Source organism: Pinus tabuliformis, chromosome 9, assembly GCF_031772625.1.
Source record: "Pinus tabuliformis cultivar Carrire ecotype Pingquan chromosome 9, CPIR1, whole genome shotgun sequence".
NCBI classification, from domain to species: Eukaryota; Viridiplantae; Streptophyta; class Pinopsida; order Pinales; family Pinaceae; genus Pinus; species Pinus tabuliformis.
The window spans coordinates 1,347,021,849-1,347,041,603 of NC_142307.1; the positions used below are offsets into that span (position 1 = coordinate 1,347,021,849).

Below are 19,755 nucleotides of genomic sequence, written 5' to 3' on the forward strand. Positions count from 1 at the left end.
GTAAGAGAACACACACTGATAATACTAACAGAAGATTGTGCTAATAAGAAAAGTAAAAGTACTTCACAAATTGTTATCATTAATAGAAGAATCTCACTATAACCCAGATGCCCTAGATTCTTCAACACATACTTTGCTTAAATTTCTTAAGATTTTTAGAGACCAGGGCCTTGGAGATTAATTTCTTGCTCAATTAGGATTAGAGTCCAAGCTACCAGATGAACAATTGCTACAGTATGCAAGTTCTATCCTATATGAAATGCAAAACTTAAGGCTATGTGAGATGCAAGCTCTTGGTTATTTTTTATTATATGCCTACTCTAAGTGATTCCTTTTCCTCAATTCTTTTGGAACAAGTCTCGAATTAAGTTTAATGCTCTAACTACTTAACTGAAGATTATTTGTTCCATAGCCAGTGGTTGGATTATCTATTAGCACAGGTATATTGCTTTAGGTATTGGGTTAGAATAAGCACATTGTGTGAATCGAGACCCTTTGAGAATAATGATCTATCTTATGTCTAGAGATCTTCAGATATTCAACCCTTGGGTATGACCCAGTACATGGACTTCAAGGTGATTGTATTTTGTTTGGACCCTGAGCTTATCTAACGAATTTGTTTTGCAAAGTTTGGGTTTGTGCATTAAAATTAAAATTATTTCCATCAAATTATCTTGAATTTTTTCATTCTTGGGCTATTAATGAATTATTTGCTAATTGGAACCTATTTTCTTTTGTAAATTATTGTAGATAATTTGTAGATATTCTAACCCTTGTAAATCACTTTTCTCATTTGTAAATAATAATCTTGAGGTTTTACTTTAGATTATTCTAGATCTTTTGTCTTGGGCTCTATTTATTCATCTTGCAAGTGCCAAAGGACTAAATTTTTGACGAGAAATTCAAGTGTGAAGGTCCTAACCTTCACCTAACCTAGAAGGCTAGGGTTTGGAGGGGTATTTATTCCAAAGAGGAGTCATCCAATCCAAAGAAGAAAGTCATTCAACCTATAAGGGTTGATCTAGGGTTTGGAGACCAACCCCTAATTGAGCAAGAAATTAATTTCCAAGGCACTGGTCTCTAGCTTTGGGGTATATCTAGGGTTTAGAAGCTAAATTGGCCTAGCTTTGGGGTATATCTGGGAGAAAAACTCTACCAATTATCTGTGTTTGCAAACACACATAATTTTGGGAGGTAAAAGGCTCTCTAGGATGAAACCATTTGAGAAGAATCATAGGCTTACCTAGGTGTTGTTACATTTCTTACTAGTCATACTAGAACCATTTACAATAATTTTGTATAATTTGGGATTACAATGATGAAATTGACTTAAAAAAGATTGTTTGCTGCTATATACCTTGCATCCTGGACCGTTGATATGTACATGGTCAACAATTCGTATTTCATAAGATATATGTCAATATTGCCTTTGATTATGACAATAATCATGAAATATGTGGCTATACAAACTACAATGTATTTATGACAACATAGGCATGGTTTGGATGACAGTTTCACATGGCTGACACTTCAGATATATCATGGCAGACACATCAGACATTTATGGCAAAGAAGATTCATATGACATGGCATACATTTTAGGCATAGTATGATTCACATGGCATGATTCCTTAGGCCCAAATAGCCTGCTCATATGGCTCACTCATTACATGGTATGGCTCAGATAGCTCACTTATTACATGGTATGGCCCATATGGCCTACTCATTTCGTGTCTCACATGGCCTGGGGTGGCTCGGTTTGCATGGCCCAAGGTGGCCTGGTTCACATGGCCCAAGGTTGCCCAGTTCGCATGGCCTAGGGTGGCTCGGTTCGCATGGTCCAAGGTGGCCCGGTGACAATAGTTGACATGGCGCCTGATGTGATGATGTATCTTACTATGGATGTACTTTGTATCTCAACGGAACAATTGATGAATCTCTAATAGAAGAAGAAGAATTGAGTTTTGAGTTTTTCCCCTTGTGGAGTTTTGCCTTGGTCTCTGACAAAATCACGGTGTCTCTATTTGTGTGTGTTTTTCTTCTATTGTTCCTTTCTGTTCCGTTGCACTGTTGATAGTATTGTTCTTTCTACATAATTTCTATTGTTGTTACGATGATATGATATAATGGGGTGAATGCAACATGTAAATGTTGAAAAGTCTGTAAATGCAATTATCTAAAGCAAAGAACAACATAGCCCTAAGAAAAATTAACAGAAATCACTTTTTAACCCCGAGAAATTATTATTCAGCCACCATTCTTTTTCCAGCTACTGGAGGTCACCTTTCACCATCCCATCCTGTAGATCTCTTCATTCCAAACAACACCTTTAGCATTTTTAATTAAACTGTACTAATAATAACCCCATTTTATGGGATTCATCATAATACAACGGAACCAAGAACAAACTATGTGGAACTGACCCCAATGATGAAATACAACAAAGCAAACTCCATTGGACACCATAAAACTCCTCCAAAACCCGTTGGGACCTTTGATGACATAATCTCACTCCTATAAATTGGCTACTACCAATTCTGGAAGTCCATCCTAACTGCATCATGGAGGAAACTGAAAATGGGGACATCTCTTCTTAGAACCCTCGGCCACCCATGGAATGTTCTATTTGCACAACAGTTGATTTGGTTTGCCTGGATACTTGGGTAGCCTCAATAGTGGCATAACACTGCCCTTTCTTCTCTCCTACAGTGATACAAATCCCTTGGGCCTTCTTACGGTCACGTTTAACAATGGGAACCCACTGATCTGAGTGTTGGCAATCTATGTTATCAAACTCGCACCTCTAGTGCCCCATATCATCACAATAGTACCTCAATCTCCTTATTGTACCTCGTGCAATCACATGCTGCCACACGCAATAGTTAGACTCCCTTCAAATTCTCGAAATCGACCACGAGTAGTAGTCTGAGTTCCCTCAGGCAGATGTAAACTTGAAATGGGAGAATGGCCTCCCAACACTACAACCACAGTGATTGCTCACAACAACCCATCAGGTGTTAGTTCAGGCCTGCATGAGGGAAAATGAGGATTCTCTTACAAGAAATTCGATCCCCAGGCTCCCTATTGTGTTACTTCAGGCCTGCGTTAGGGAAAATGAGGATTCTCTGACAAGAAATTTGATCCCCGGACTCCCTAATCAGGCTAATCTTTCCACATTTAATGCAAATGAAAGATTTAAATAATCCTTCGTCGATACCAGCTAGGGTGGATGCAGGGCTGCTTGGGAGCGGGAGCGGGGAATGACATTTTCAAAAGCTCCTAGGTCGAGAGCAATTTTTTATATAATATATATTTTGATGCATATATGTCAAAATAAGCATGTAGAATGATGACTTAGATATAAAGAGCATAAAAACATGGATTAAACCACATAACATCAATCATCTAGAAGTTATAATCTTCATCAACCACATTTCCACAAGTTACATGTTACAGCATATCGAGTCTCATCATTCATGATTCATCAATCTTAAAGTTTCAAGTGTTCAAAATTCAATATATAACATTTGTCATCACTAAACTTGTACTTGTAACCATTACCATTACGAAACTATAACAAAGAATAACATGAAATGAAATGCTTCAACTTTCGACTTTCATAAAGCATCATATTCATAATTCATTACGAATGAGTTATAATTGCCAACTTCAAACTTCAAAATCAAATTGCCATATATTGTTTACAAAAAATATCATAATAAATATGAAAGAGTCAACAACTATAAAAACTACTAGAAACTAGAAAAGACAAGTAAATCTATTATCTACTGCTTCCTCTAGCTCTTGCCACGAGAAACTTCTAATTTTTTTCTCATGGTCTATTGGGAGTCTCCTCCCACATAGTGGAACGACCATGTCCAAAACCAGAACTAGAAGGCACATGACCTCCACATGAGGCTGCAGATGGAGGTGGCAGTGTCATCCACAATTTTTTCAACAGTCCAAGGAAGCAGTGTATAATTTTTTTTCAAGGATCAAAATTATCAGCCAACATAAATATGTCATTGTAAACCCAATTTCTGCAAGTTTTATTGTAAATGATGCTAAAATGACCATTTAATTATGTAACAACATCTAGGTAAGCCTTTGATTTTGGCAAAGGATTTCATCTTAGTATGATTTTTTAACCTCCCCGAATTATGTGTGTTTCTAAACACGCCTAATTGGTAGAGTTTTTCTTCCAGCTATAACCCCAAAGCTAGGGTGGAATCCGTTGACAAGGTCTTAGGTGAGTCATAGTGTTTATAGAGTCTATTGTAAAAGTGTGTTTAAGAATAATTTTAGTGCATGGTCCCTCGTAGTCAGACACCATGGCTGAATTATATTATTATAAACATACTTGGTTTCATACTAGATCATATTGTGTTGCAAAATTGGATAAATTATTGAGGGTCTATGTCTAAAGGTGTTTTCCCCTTTCAAGGGTTGAATTTGTAGTTATTTTGATGTAAAAAATATTTTGGTGCATGGTGTTAGTTTTTGTAGCATCAAATGTGTTCTAGCCTTGAAATTTTGTGGAGAGACTAAAATACATGAGATCTCCAAAACTCAGAAATCATTTCTAGAAATTCCGCCTAGAAATGACTTAATTAGATTATTAGTCAGTTTTTAAATATTTCCTAAGTCTAAATTTAGGGAATATGACTAATTAATCAGAATTAATTAAGTTATGGTGTGAATGTTTTAGAAACTCACACGGATCTCTTCAAGTTAATCTTAGTCATCGATTAAAATCTACTCTTGGTTGTGAAGTCTCAACAGAGGATTATAAGAAGTCGATGGGGCTTGGAGATATCATTGTACAATTTGATTTCATGATAAGATCGATTTCCTTAGTAGCAATATTCAGTTGCCGGAGAGAGAACCAGAGAAATCAAAGCAGTGAGAGAGGGGCAGGGACAATGAAGTTGGAGGAAGGATTCGAGTTCCAGTGAGTGCATTTGCAGAGAGGCAAAGGAGCCACAAAGAGATTGAAGCAGAGCAACGCAATAGCCTCTAGAGGCAATTTTGAAATTGTTGGGGAGACGCAGATTTTCAGTGCCAAAAGTTGGGCAACGGTTCCAGAGGCCAAGAGAGACATTTTCCCAAACAACAGCTAACCAGACGGCTTGAGGAGAAGTAGTTCAAAGCTGAGAGATGAAGTGGTTGCGCTACGGTGATGCAGTGACTGCGTAGAGCCAGTTTGGACGACTCAATTTGAACTGAGGTCAGAGCCTGGATTCCCTGTGGAGTGAGGAAATTCCTCACTAGATTTTTCTTACCATTTTTTCTCTGTAGGATTGCCAGTTTTGGCATCCAGTTATACTCAGATTATTTCACTGTTGCATAATAATAAAACCCTCAGTTGTTGCACTGCTTTTCCCAAGTTGGGTTTTTCCGGGGACATTGGTGCAAAAATAACTATCATTTTATGTGTGTGTGTGCTAGTATTTCTTCCAACGTTTATTTCTTCTATAGTTTATTTGTGTAGGTTGTAGTGTGATTGATTTAGTATTTGTTGTAGAAAACTGTAAATAAATTGTTAAAATTAATTTAACAAATAAGAGAATTATTTCAAGTTGCTGCAATAGGAATTGGGTTTCCGATTTTTCACACATGGTCCCTCGCAGTCAGACACCATGGCTAAAATATTTGAGGGTGGAAAAATTCTTAATCCCCTCTAGAGTCAATTAATTAATTTTTCTGGCGACATTAAATTAAAATCTTAAGCCTGTATATTAATTAATTTTGAGTTAAAAAAACAATTATAGAGAAATTAATTTCTCTCCAAGTGGAAAATAATAAAAAAAATCATGGTTCAAAAGGAAGTCAATTTTTGAAGGTCCTCCATTAAGGGAAAAATGGATATTTTAAGAAAATTTGAGCCCTTGGACCTTGGTGGTTAAGTCAAAGTCAATTTTTTGAGGAAATTAATCCAAAATATTAATTTCTGGACTAATAAAAAATGGTTTTAAAGAAAAATTCGAATTTTTCCTCGAAAATAAAAATTCGATGGTGGAGATTAAAAAATGATCAAATTATTTTCGACAGTTGAGATTATTTTGACAAGGATCAAGCCAACTAGCAATTATTTTCCACTTGGAGGGGTTTCTCTATATATAAAGAAGCTATTGAGCTTCTATTGGATTATCCTTGGATGAGGTGATTTTTTGTACTGGGCTATAGCTCTGCTAAGAACATTTTTTATCATAATAGAAAGACTTTGGGGTTCAGTTCATGGTGTTCTTTTATCTATTGATCTGTGGTATGTGTTGGCTATGTATTTATCCTATATTGTGCTAAATGATTTTTTGCATTGTTATTTCATTTGTTGGTGATAAGAACATTATATTGATACAAGTATTTTAGTATAACATTTGTTGGTGATAAGAACATTCTATTGATACAAGTATCTTAGGTGATCTGATTCAACGTATGAGCTAACGGTTATGCTAGCCCTTGGGCTCTAAGCTTTCATTTTGGTAAATTATTTTGCATCAGGATTTTGGCTTGGTTGTCTTATGAAATTATTCATCCATAAATTTTACTTCAAAATTCTCAAAAAGAAAATAATTTGATCTTGGGCTAAAAAGAATTATTTTGCTAATGAGAGCTTGTAATTTTAATTTGTAAATATTGTTAATATTTGTAAATTATTTCTAACCCTTGTTTTATTTTTTGTAAATCTTGGAATTTTTGGGATTTTTGATATTTTGTATGTATATTTTTGTATCTATCTAACGTGGATTGTCTAAATCTAGTTTTTAGTTGTGAGGATTTTGTGTTTAAAGACTTTTGGCAGGTGAAAGCCCCATTGATTTGAAGAAGTGAGTTATTTTGCAAATCTAAAGATTCTTGCCTAGTGACTAGGGTTTTGAGGGTTTTTACCCATTTTTTGGCTAGCGTTTTTATTTTGGAAAGGATTTTGTGGGGCTTCAAAGTATATAGGCCCTTATTGGGCCCCAATCTACAAAACCCATATCACCAAATTTGGACGTTGGGCCTAGAAGTGTAAGTCACTAGCCTTAGAGGGCCTTTTTGCTACAACAACTAGAGTTTTTCTGGTAAAATTATATTTTGAAGTTGTTTTGCAGGTGGATTCTTGAGTTTGAAGGCATTTTTTGGTGTTTTGAGGCTAGTTTGGCCTAGCCGCAAGGGCTAGAGACCATTGTTGGCCTAGCCACTGGGTTTAGAGGGCATTCTATAACTTGGATGTGGGGTTTTGGTGGTTGATCTATTTTATTTCAGACTTACATTTGTGGTTGCAGGTGTTGGCAAGCCCACAATTTGCAATTCAAGACCAAGACTAGCCTCATTGGTTCCTTGGCTAGCTAAATCAGCCATTGGACATAGGCCTAGAGGCCTTGAGGGTTTGATCTCTTTCCTTACTTTCTCTTTCACTTGCTGCATAAATCAAATCAGATCTGAACATTTTATTGCAAACCTTAAATTCAAGAGAAACAAGCCTAAAAACACTCTAAAATCATCACATATTAATCTCAAGAACATTATAAGTGTTTTGGCTTTGTTTTTCATGCATTTATGTGAATAGATCTTGTCAAAATAATGTTGATCTCTCTGTTAACAATTGACTAATTTGAATATTCAGAGGTCTGATACAAATTTTAAAGATTTTATCTAGAGGTTTCAGTGGTCTTTTCCTAACCTAACTTGTTCTTCTTGTCATTAAAAGTATTATTTGCGCACTGGCTTTTCTATATCTGCATTTAAGAGTCCATATTGGCATATAATTAATTGCAATCTAATGGATAATAACCTACAACAATCTGAATTTCTGTTAACAGTGGCTGACAAATCAAAGAATAAGCTAAAGTAACCCCTTAATAAGCTAATAACTCATATAAGGCATCATACTTTCATTATAGGGGTTTAATTCATCAATCTTGTTGATTTATGTTGGTTGGCCTATGTATTCTTGAGGTCTGATATATATTGCAGAAATCTGATATAAGTTTTTAGCTGTTTGATATAAGTGTTACAACAACATAATTGCTGATATATTGCTCTTAAAAACTCATCTAAATAAACCTAATACACTCAGAAATCATCATTTTGATTAAAGGGTTGAATTGGTCATTAATTTTCTTCGTTTGCAATCAAAATATTAGATTGTTATCATTGTTAAAGAAGTTTAATCAGATTTAAAGATCAGTCCCTAAGACTAAATTTTAATAAACCTAACAAGTCTAAAGGTCATCTCTCTAACTGCTAAAGGTTTAACATTGAAATAGTGATTGTTTTCAAGTGATTTTTGGGGTTGCTATTGAGTAACTTGTTTGCTGATCTATAACAGTGAGTTATTGCAAAAGGAGCTCTCTAATGTCTTAAGTTGCATTGGTATCTTGATAATAGTCTTGTCTTGACTTTCCTCTTGCATCTTTGCATCATCGCATTAGCATCCATTGTTTATCACTATTAGCAATCTCATTTTGAGCTTGTCTCTATTGTCATCTAATGTGCTTCATTGGTTTATGATATAAGTGGTAACTTGCCTAATCACTGAATAATATTGCTAATCATAAGATAAGGTCTTGTTGACATAATTGATAAGCTCTAATTGGAATTGTTAATTTCATTTCACTTGAATTGTTAGCCTTGTCTCATTAAGTGCTTCAGTTTGTTCTTAAGTAACATTAAGTAGCGCAATAATAAGTAATCTCTTGATAATTGTGCACTTGTGTTTCACTGCAATTGTTTATCTTGCTTCACTTGAGATAGTTGTTCAATTGCTCTTTAAGTGCTTCATTTAATTGCTCTCATATTGAATATCACTACAAGCGTGTGAATTTAAATAATTTATCTTATTGGAGTACTTAATCTAATTAATAATCTTATTGAAGCATTCTCTCATCTTGCATCTACATTTTAGGCATAGTCTTGCACTAAACAATTTACCTCCAAGCATAAGCTTAGTTGATAGAAAGGTAGGACCACCTTTTCTCTTTTAGCTTGTGAAGGATAAACCCTCTTTGGTGGTTAACACGGTGACTTTGCAGCCATCAGAGACAATCTCTACAACGCTGGAGGCATCGGGTGGTTAGAACTCAGGGGGAGGGATCATTAATAAGCCATAGCTTGCTTCCCTTGGTTTCTCTCCACAACTTACTCTAGAAACTAGCCTCAAAATAGCGAAGAGGAAGGATTCACCTAATTAGGCATATAAGTTAAAATATAGCAAGATCTTGCAACTCACTTAGATTTTAGGTATTGCATCTTATATAGGATAATGAAGCATCCTGAAGAAGCAATTGTTCATCCAATAGCTTGGTAGATAATTCAATTAAGCAAGTGTTTTGACTCCATTAAGGCACTGGTCTCTCAAGGTAACTTGATCTAATCATTAATCTTGCTAAATTAACCAAGTTTCTAGGCCATTCAGTTGTGTCTCCCAAACTTGTTGGTTACCAACAGTTCTTTTCATCTTCACATTTCATAGGGACTATCCCCCATAGCTTGTTGTTGGGAGACAACAAGAATGGAGAGGGCGGGGATCAAAGTGAAAGTCCCTGCCCTAATCATTGTCGCATCATGCCTGTACAATTTGAGCAACAACAGGAGGCAAAGCATTTGGAACTCAAATATTGCTACTGGATGATGGGGGTGGCATGGTTGTTGTTGTTGTTGTTGTTGCTTCATCATCACCTTTCAAAAGTTCTGCTTCCAATTCTTCTAAATGTATAGCTCCATCCTCCAAATTATCTTCCTCTGGGTTGTTGTCCCAAGTCATATATGATCTATTGGCATGAGCCCACTCACAATAATGTGTCAACAACCTCAAGTTTTAGTGCACAAAAACCAAGCTTTCCGCTCGGTTTTCATTAAGGAAATTTCTCTCACGTTATGGATGGCGCTATAGGTTCTCCAACACCTCTCTGTAGAAGAAGTTAACAACCTATGAAAGCACTTTTATTGCCAATTTTACCAAAGGTCCCCTGCTGCCATACATGTCCCACCATGTGACAGCATCCATTTTGTCCCTATCTTCCATTGCATGCAAAGAACCAAACACTCTAGTGCTACTAAATTATTTGCTTAATTCTCCACGCAATCTAGCACTCTCCTCCCTGTCAAGGACCATCTTGTCTAATGCAGCCATATACCCAACTTGTACCTCTGGATCTGTATGGGATTTGGTCCTAACCCCACCCCCAGGTGCAGGTTTTCCCAACCAAGATGGAGAGTAGTATTTTGGCATAAGGATATACACCAAGGCATGTAGTGGAACATTAAGTTTATCCCACCATGCACACACATATTCGTAAATTTGATCATACAAGTCGGGATCTTTTGGCTGAAAAATATCTTTTATTTGCCCCAATATGTTATCCATCTTCTCATACACCTCCCCAATCACTAGTGCATCTGTATTTGCAAAACGAATCATGTTATAAATGGGCTTGGTGTAGTGCAAAACATCCCTCACATGTGCCCAAAATAGACCATCAAGAGTGGTCTCTTCCACATATTCAAAATCTTCCCTGTCAGTTGCAACTGGAGCCCTGTCATTTAATACCTGCCAATGTGAACTTGATACCATCCTAGCCAATGACTCTCTTACGTTCAAAAGGCACCTGAAGGTGAGGTAATAGCTAACAAATCTAGTCTTCCCAAGCTTCAATAGCTCCAGGCTTGGGTGACTGAGAAAAAGCCCATGGGTATTGCTATGACTAGTAATAAATTTTATCATTCTCTTGCCTCTCTTGTACAAGTCACCAATAAATTTTATCATTCTCTTGCCTCTCTTGTACAAGTCACCAATCCATTTGTATTGAGGTTTTGTGATCTTAATAATGTCATGCATCAAAAGGTTCATTGTGTGAGTCAAACACCCAAACCAAAATATGTTGGGGTATCTATCCTCAATGATTGCTCTCGCTGCGTTACAATTAGAAGCATTACCAGAGATGACTTGAATGACATGATATGACCCAATACTTTCAATTGTTTGAATTTCTGCAATGTTGATGGCGGTCTTGAACTTTTCTGAGTAATCATGTGCTGAAAGGAAGACTACATGAGTAGCAGACACACCAAGAACACTTATCAATGGCTTCCTTTTACATTTTTCCAGCCTTCAGATACAATGGATACCCCATAGTCATTCCAACCATTTGTGAATTTACCCAAAGCATTTGTTACTTTGGCTTTATAATGATCAAGTCCCACGGTTCTAGCTTTGTCATGCCCAAGGCTCTTGTATCCTTTAGGGCATCATTGATGGTGGAAACCATTTCATGCCAATAAGGTGAGTGAAGAACATTGAATGGTATCACATATGCATAGACAAACCGAAATTTTTTTGCATCCACATCATCCCTACACCCTTGATCAAGGAAATTTGATATGGTTCAATGCCTTAAAGGGATGTTTGTGCATGTGCCTCCATATCCACTACCATGGGTGGGATGCTAATGGGGTTCTTAGTGTTGATTTTTGGTAGCATCAGATGTGCTCTAAGTCTCAAATTTTGTAGGGAGGCTTGGGCACATGTATTCCAAAGAAACCAGAAAGCATTTTGGGAAATTCCCCCCCGGAGACAGGGTCCCATTAAAAATAGTTTTAATAATTATTTTAATAAAACCAAGTATAAACATAGGAAATTAAAATAATTAATGGGTATTAATCTAAACTATGGGTGTAACTTCTAGAAGAAGACGAGGATCAAGTAGAAATGATCTTAGCCATTGATTAGCTTCTAATTTGGGCCGGTGAATGTCAACGAGAAGATTATTTAAGGCCGCTTGAGGGTCATTTGGAAGACACACCGAGAGTTGATCAGTCAAATCGAATTGTTGAGCCAGAGAGGAGAGCAGTAATTTCGTGATGATCACGCAGAGAGGGCCAGAGATAGTTTTGGCTGGAGAAACTTCTCTGGAGCCAAGAATACACAACAAAGAGGCAGAGAAAGATGGAAAGGAGAGTTTTGGTTGGAGAATCTTCTCCGGAGCCAAGAATACACAGTAGAGAGTCAAAGAAAGACGAAAAGGAGGTAGCGCAGTGCCCAGTGAGGGTTACGCAAAGCAACGCAGTGCTTTCCACGCAGAAGTCCGATATTTTGTTGGGGGTTTGAAATTATGAGTTGGGAGGGCTGAAGTCAAAGCTCCTGAGAGAATATCGATCTAGCAAAGAGGTGACACAGGCCCACGCAGTGACTGCGTAGGGGCACCGTAGAGGTAGTCGAGGACTCGTTGGTTCAGCACTCGAATTGGCCGAGACATGTAGTGTAGAGTGAGGTAATCTCATTAATTTTTTTTGCCAAGTGATATTCTCTGTACTAGATTGCTAGCAATGCATCCCAAGTTTGTATTCATAAATTACTACTGCATGATAATAAAACCCTCAGATATGTTGCACCGGTTTTCCCACATTGGGTTTTTCCGGGAAGATTTGTCCAAAAATAACGGTGTCCTGTGTGATGTTTTTTTCTTTTGCTCAGTTTTCTTGTTTCGGCATATTATTTTAAATAGTGAATGTTGTTGTTGTATTTACTTCGATATTTACCGTAGAACACAGTAAATAACTTGTATAGATTAATAAGTAGGAGAAGTAACATCAATTTGCTACAGTAGGGATTCCTGGTTTAGGAATTTTCACACTTAGTCTATGTGATTGTGGACTAGTGGTGTCATGTTCAAAATCACCCTTTGATCTTTTAGATTTGTATTGGATTTGCTCTTCCCTTATGTATTATGTTGACAAAATTCCACAGGTTTTGATTCCTATTTGCTTAGTTCCATCCCATGCCATTTTCCCACAGAGATGCTTTCTGGCATGGGTATATGAACCCGTGTAAGTGATTTTACAATGGGGGCATGTAAATTTAGTGGTTCCACCCCCTTTCCCTCCTGAAATCCTAGTAACATATTTCCACAAGGGGGTTTGGTCTACCTTGTTTTTCTTTCCATTATCATCTCCACTCTCATTCTCCTCATCCTCCTCTTCCTCTTGGTACTCCTCTTCTCCAAGGTTTTCAAATCCACCACTACCCACTTCTTCATCATCTTCATCACTCCTTGTACTCTGCAACACCATCGTAACAAAAAAGAAACCAACAAAAGAATGCCAAGCCATATTGATATACCCATCATGTTTGGTGGATTTATAGTTTCTTGCTTGCAATAAAATGGGGGAATGGGAATTGGGAAAGAGAGAATAGAACATCTTTCATTCAACATATAAAAAACACAAATGGTACATGGAAAGAAAAAGAAATTGGATTAAACCCTACCTCTTTGGCTCTCCAATTTCCGTGCCTTCAATCCCAAACTCTCTCAAATGGCAGTGTTCAATCTCCCTTGCAAGCTCCTCAAGCTCAAATCCTCTCAATCTTCCTCTCACTTGTTGATTTCTAGTAGCATCGGATGTGCTCTAAGTCTCAAATTTTGCAGGGAGGCTTAGGCACATGTATTCTAAAGAACCCAGAAAACGTTTTGGGAAATTCCACCTAGAAACAGTTTTATTAAAATAATTAACTATTTTTAAAATAATCTAAACTTATTAAAATAAAATAATTAATGGTATTAATCTAACTGAGGGTGTAACTTCTAGAAGAAGATGAGGATCAAGCAGAAATGATCTTGGCCATTGATTAGCTTCTAATCTAGGCTGTTGAATGTCAACGAGGAGATTATTTAAGGAGGCTTGAGGGTCATTTGGAAAAAAGCATAGAGTGAGTTTAGAAGTTTGATTTTCTGAAGCAGAGCAACTGCCTGGAAAATATTGATAGTGAGCTTGTGCAAAGAGGGGCAGAGGAAGTTTGGCTGGAGGATCTTCTCTTGAGCCAAGAATACTCAGTAGAGAGGCAGAGAGACACACAAAGGAGGCAGCGCAGAGGGCAAAGAGGGTGACGCAAAGCCAGGAAGGGTTCACGCAGAGAAGCGCAACAACTTCCAACGCATAGGTTTGAATTTGTTAAACAAGCTGACGTTTCTGAGTCGGGAGGGTTGGAAAAGGCTTTTGAAGGCAGATCGATTCTCAGTTGAGCTGACGCAATGACTTAGAGGCTAGCGCAGGGCCCACGCAGAGGCAGCGCAGAAGTAGCCAGGGAACTCGCAGTTCAACTGTCAGATCAGCCGAGACTTGCAATGTAGAGTGAGGTAATCTCACCAATTTCTTCCGCTAAGTGATTTTCTATGTAACTGGATTGTCAAGAAGGCATCCAGAGATTGTATTAAGAAATACTTCAGCTTAATAATAAAAACCCTCAGATTTGTTGCAACGGTTTTCCCAATTGGGTTTTTCCGGGGACATTTGTCCAAAAAATACTGTGTCCTTTGTGTTATATCTTTCTCTATTGTTTTGTTCTTGTTTTGGGCATATTATTTAATTGGTGTAGGCTGCAGTGTGTTACCTTCAATATTTGTTGTGGGAAGCAGTAAATAATTTGTTTCAATAATTAACAAATAGAAGAAGTTTAATTAGTTTTTGTAGTAGGGATTTCGGTTTACGGAATTTTCACATGGTATCAGAGCAGTGCAGGTGAAGCAAGAAGAACAGTGCTAGAGAACCCAGCGCTGAGTAGAAGTGGGAGATCGAAAAAGCTGCAGAAGGCAGCAGTTTGAAACCCCAGAGGATTTGTGCAGTCCTAACTGGAGGGCAGAATTTCAACACAGTCTCTCTCTGAGTGAGTCGACAGAGAGAAGGGCTTCCAGATCGAGATCTTGTCGTGGCAGAGGGAGCAACACTGAAGCCTCAACGTGAGGAGGAGCTAGTAGGACGCAGTTTTTCTACAGGATGTTTTGTTGGGCAAAAAGACATCAGAAGAGAAGAGAAGCATAGTGAGGGAACTTTTCCTCAATAAACTTCCCGTCGAGAAGTCCGTTTTCTTATTGGCTGAGCAGCAACAGTAAGAAGTAGAGAGGAGTAGTTCGATAGATTTTTGTGGTAGAGATGGCAACCAGTGGCTTGAGGGATTAAGATAGATTGGATGAAGCATCCAACTATGTCATCTAGAAGGCAAGAATGTCATTCCTTCTAGATGAGCATGCCCTCAAGACATATGTCGACAACGTGGTGGTTGTGCCTGTAGATGCAGATCCGTTGAAGAAATACAAGACAGAAATGGCGAAGGCAAAGAGAATGATCCTCGATGGAGTGAAGGATCATGTTGTTTATCACATCGCTAGCAGAGGGACTGCTAAGGAGATGTGGGATGTGTTGTCTACGCTATAGTAGGGATCTTCCAAGCAGCAGAAGATGTACCTTGAGCAAAAACTGAGATTTGCTTAGATGCAGAAGGGGGAGCGTGTGGATCCATTTGCTCACGAAGCTTCAAGAGACCCGAGATGTCGGTTGTGGGGTCTACACCTCAAGATTCCAAGTTGGTTAGATTGGCCCTCAATTCTGTCTCAGATGAGTGGCAAGTCTTTGTCCAGAGTATCTTGGGCAAGCCGACTTTGCTGAATTGGGATGAGATGTGGGCAGCAATCAAGCAAGAGGAGCTGAGGATGTTGATTTGGGTAGCATCGGATGTGTTCTAGCCAAGAAATTTGGTGGAGAGGTTGGGGCACATGAGATCTCCAATACCCAGAAAGGTTTTGGACAGATTCTAAACAGTTCAGGAGATATTAAAATAATTAATATTTTTAATGGAGTCCCTAAGTCTAAACTTCGGGAAAATAAAATATTAAACTGTATTAATATGAAACTGTGTTAGAATGGTCCAAAAGACATGGATCAAGCCAGATCTAATCTTAGCCGTTGATTAGGGACTTAATCTCGGTCGTTGATATGTCAATGAGAAAAGTATAAGAGGAGGGTTGAGGGTCACTTGGAGAATACACCAGAGTGATCAGTCATTCTATTCTCTAGAGCGAGGTTTGCTAAGAGATAGAATTAGTGATCGGGAGATGCAACTAAGGGGCATTTGAGTACTGAGAGATAGAGATAGTGTCAGGAGAGCAATGTAGTAGCCAGGGAGAGTGACGCAGAGCTAGCTAGGGCCACGCAAAGGCAGCCGGGAGCTGCGTAGAGCCTCAGAGAGGCCAGCGTTGCTGACACAGAGGGCCAGAGGGCTAATGCAGACCCATCCGGGGTGACGCAAGGCCAGCGTGGGACAGAGAGGGGCTGACGCAGTGTAGAGAAAGGCTGACGTTGGGGTTTCTAGGGTAGATTGGTGCTGAGTAACTACCAGAAGGATTATCTGGGGTTTCAGCTAGGAGATTTGTCAAAAACTGAGAGGTATTACTGCCAAGGAAATTCTTTGTTGGGTAGGCTAGTTTCGGCACCCAGATTGTACTTTAATATTGCTTAATAAGAAAACCCTCAGATAGCTGCACTGGCTTTCCCACATTGGGTTTTTCTGGGGACATTAGTCCAAAAATAATGGTGACATATGGTGTGTTTGTTTCTGTTTCTTTTAGTTGCTGATTTGTAATATGTTGAGCATGCACTAGTGTTTATTTTCAGTATTTACATTGTAAATAAATTGTTAAGAAAAATAACAAGTACATAGGAATAAATTAGATAAAGTGCATGGAGGGTTTCTAGCTAAGTAAACTTAGAAACTTCAACTTGGTATCAGAGCGTGATTGCAGATCACAAGAGGACTAGAGACATCAGCCGAGTGGAGCAATAGCAGCAGAAAACCACTGTCCCGAGGTGACAGAAGTTGTTTCTAGCAAAGCAGTAACAAGGGAAGGGTGACGTCATCAAGGGTGAACCGAGAAGAGGCAGCGCAGAAGCTGAGTAAGGCAAAGAGAGCCTCACGTAGAGCCACGCAGTGGCTGCGAAGGCTGATGCAGTTGGCTGAGGAGGCCGGGTTGCTGGTGTCGGGATTGCGCAGAGCCTAGGAGCTCTCACCTTCAGGTTGTTGGGGTTTAGAAGGCTGTGGGAATATTGCAGAGTAGAGTTGGTGAGGTACTGTAGTCAGAACAGTACCTAACAGAGCAAGGCCAAAGGAGCTACTACCAAGGGTTTCTAGCCGAGGAACCCGAATCAGTGGTGCGGTTGCACAAGACGATCAGAGTAGGGGGCATCTTGAGAGCGGCAGAAGGATTTCCAGGAGGGAAATCAGGACTCAGAGGGAGTCTAGAAGAGAACTTCCAGATGGGAAGTAGAGACTCAGAGGAGTCAAGCAGAGAACTTCTAGGAGGGAAGTAGAGGAGCATCATGGCACTACACAGAGTAAGAGACCAAGATAGACTGGACGGAGCGTTGAACTTCGCAGTCTGGAAGCCCAGAATCTTATCCGTACTTGACAGAAATCGTGTCAAGAACTTCGCCTTGAAGGTAATAGCTATCCCAGTCGACCCCAATGATAACGACAAGTACAAGGAGGCAATGGCGAGGGCCAAGAGCATCATCCTTGACGGGGTCAAGGATCATGTAGCACCACACATAGCTGAGAAGGAAACAGCATTCGAGATGTGGGAGGCTCTCAAGAAATTGTACTAGCATACTTTTGTGCAGAGAAGAATGTTGCTTGAGAATCAGTTGAGGTCGTATCAAATGAAGAAGGGAGAACCGATTGACACCTTCCTCAAAGAGCTAAATGAGATCCGAGATCAGTTAACTGCTATAGAAGCGACACCGAATCAAGAGTTGATGGTGAGGACAGTGTTGAATGTTGTCTCAGAAGACTGGGAGGTATTTGTCTAGAGTATACTGAGCAAAGGGACTCTCCCACCTTGGAACGAGATGTGGGCAGCTCTTCACCAGGAAGAGATCAAACGGCAGTCGAAGACGAGTAGCAGTAGCAAGGGGATCAAAGTCAAGCAGGAGGAGGAAGATGTTGCCCTAGCATTTGAGGGAAAGCAAGAAAAATAGAAGAAGAAGGATCTCTCCAAGATCAAGTGCTTCCATTGTGGGGAGCTGGGTCATTATGTGACCCAGTGTCCAAGGAAGAAGAGTAAGGGAGAGTCTTCCGAGACTAAGGCAGCGCCAGCACGGGTAGAGAAGGAATTTTTGACAGACGATGACTGTGCCATGAGTGCACACGCACCACTTGAGAGGAAGTGGGGGACATTGAGCTATAGTCAGGCGGACTACAGGCGATGAGGGACAGGATCCTTGAGGTACCCAGCCTCTTGGATTAGACCTTGCTATGGGAGCCCCAAGGAGGAGTAGCAGGACTTACTGAGTCGGGTAGAGACAGATGCGAATGAAGAGGCAAAGAGAGCTACAATGCAGGATTCCCGAGACGGCGTGAGGCTAGCAAGCTACAATAGTGCGAGAGGCACAAGAGTGTTGCACTAGTGCAGGATGGCACAGAGAGGTGTGCAACGGTGCGAGATGCAGGGAGTTGTTGCAGCAGTGCAGAGGTCAAAGAGGGAGCACGTGTCAGCGGCAGACGTAGCTTCAGCATCAGTGGGTGTCTCTAGCCCAACAGGGAGGTCAGATTGGGAGATCAGTGACTTACTTCTTAGTAACTGACTTGTAATGCAACAATGGGCAGCACGATGCAACATGATGAGAGGAGGTGCAGTGCGGATGTAGTGCTAGGAGAAAGGACCAGCAGCAGCATGGATGCAGAGAGAGTTGTCGTACAGATGTAGCAATGGCAGTGGCAGAACCATAGGCAGTAGTATAGGATATAGTAGTGCAGAGGATGTTGGGCAGGAAGGCCTAGCATTAGCACAGGTACCGATGCTGGATGATCAGAGTAATACTCAGTGAGGAATATTGCTAGAGCACAGTCCTTGCTAAGAGGGAGTGTTGATTTGGGGTAGCATCGGATGTGCTCTAGCCATGAACTTTGGTGGAGAGGTCGGGGCACATGAGATCTCCAATACCCAGAAAGGGTTTGGGCAGAGTCTAAACAGTTCAGCAGATATTAAAATAATTAATATTTTTAATGGAGACCCTAAGTCTAAACTTAGGGAAAATAAAATATTAAAGTGTATTAATATGAAACTATGTTAGAATGGTCCAAAAGACACGGATCTAGCCAAATCTAATCTTAGTCGTTGATTAGGGACTTAATCTCAGTCGTTGATATGTCAATGAGAAAAGTATAAGAGGAGGCTTGAGGGTCACTTGGAGAATACACCAAAGTGATCTGTCATTCTATTCTCTAGAGCGGGGTTTGCTAAGAGAGATAGAATTAGTGATCGGGAGATGCAGCTGAGGGCATTTGAGTACAGAGAGACAGAGATAGTGTCGGGAGAGCAGCGCAGTAGCCGAGGAGAGTGACGCAGAGCCTCAAATAGGCCAGCATTGTTGATGGAGAGGGCCAGTGGGCTGACGCAAACCCATCCGGGGTGACACAGGGCCAACGTGGGACAGAGAGGGGCTGACACAATCCAAAGAGAGGCTGACGCTAGGGTTTCTGGGGCAGATTGGTGCTGAGTAGCTACCGGAAGGATTATCCAGGGTTTTAGCCAGGAGATTTGTCAGAAATTGAGAGGTATTACTACCAAGGAAATTCTTTGTTGGGTAGGCCAGTTTTGGCACCCAGATTGTACTATGATATTGCTTAATAAGAAAACCCTCATTGGGTTTTTCCGGGGACATTAGTCCAAAAATAATGGTGTCATATGGCGTGTTTGTTTTTGTTTCTTTTAGTTGTTGATCTGTAATATGTTGAGCATGCACCTGTGTTTATTTTCAGTATTTACATTGTAAATAACTTGTTAAGAAAAATAACAAGTAGGTAGGAATAAATTAGATAAAGTTCATGGAGGGTTTCTAACTAAGTAAACTTAGACACTTCAATAGAGGAGAGACTTGGTCAACTGTAAGCTTGACAGAAGCAGCAATAGTGGGTCGAAGCCCAAGGAGGAGGAGGATAATGCA

The 19,755-nt window shown here is 39.6% G+C and overlaps 1 protein-coding gene across 5 annotated transcripts in view; it reads left to right on the forward strand.

The window, feature by feature from the left end:
- LOC149153497 (uncharacterized) overlaps positions 1 to 19,755 on the forward strand; it is a 746,732-nt gene that overhangs the window by 542,981 nt on the left and 183,996 nt on the right. The window contains exon 18 of one of the 5 annotated variants that reach the window (XM_089440791.1): positions 7,269 to 7,350. The exons of the other annotated variants lie outside the window; for them this stretch is intronic. Within the exon in view, the coding sequence (XP_089296917.1) occupies positions 7,269 to 7,335 (67 nt within the window). The 3' untranslated portion in view covers positions 7,336 to 7,350. Of the gene's footprint in view, positions 1 to 7,268; positions 7,351 to 19,755 lie in introns of those variants that run through there. 5 annotated transcript variants of the gene reach the window in all.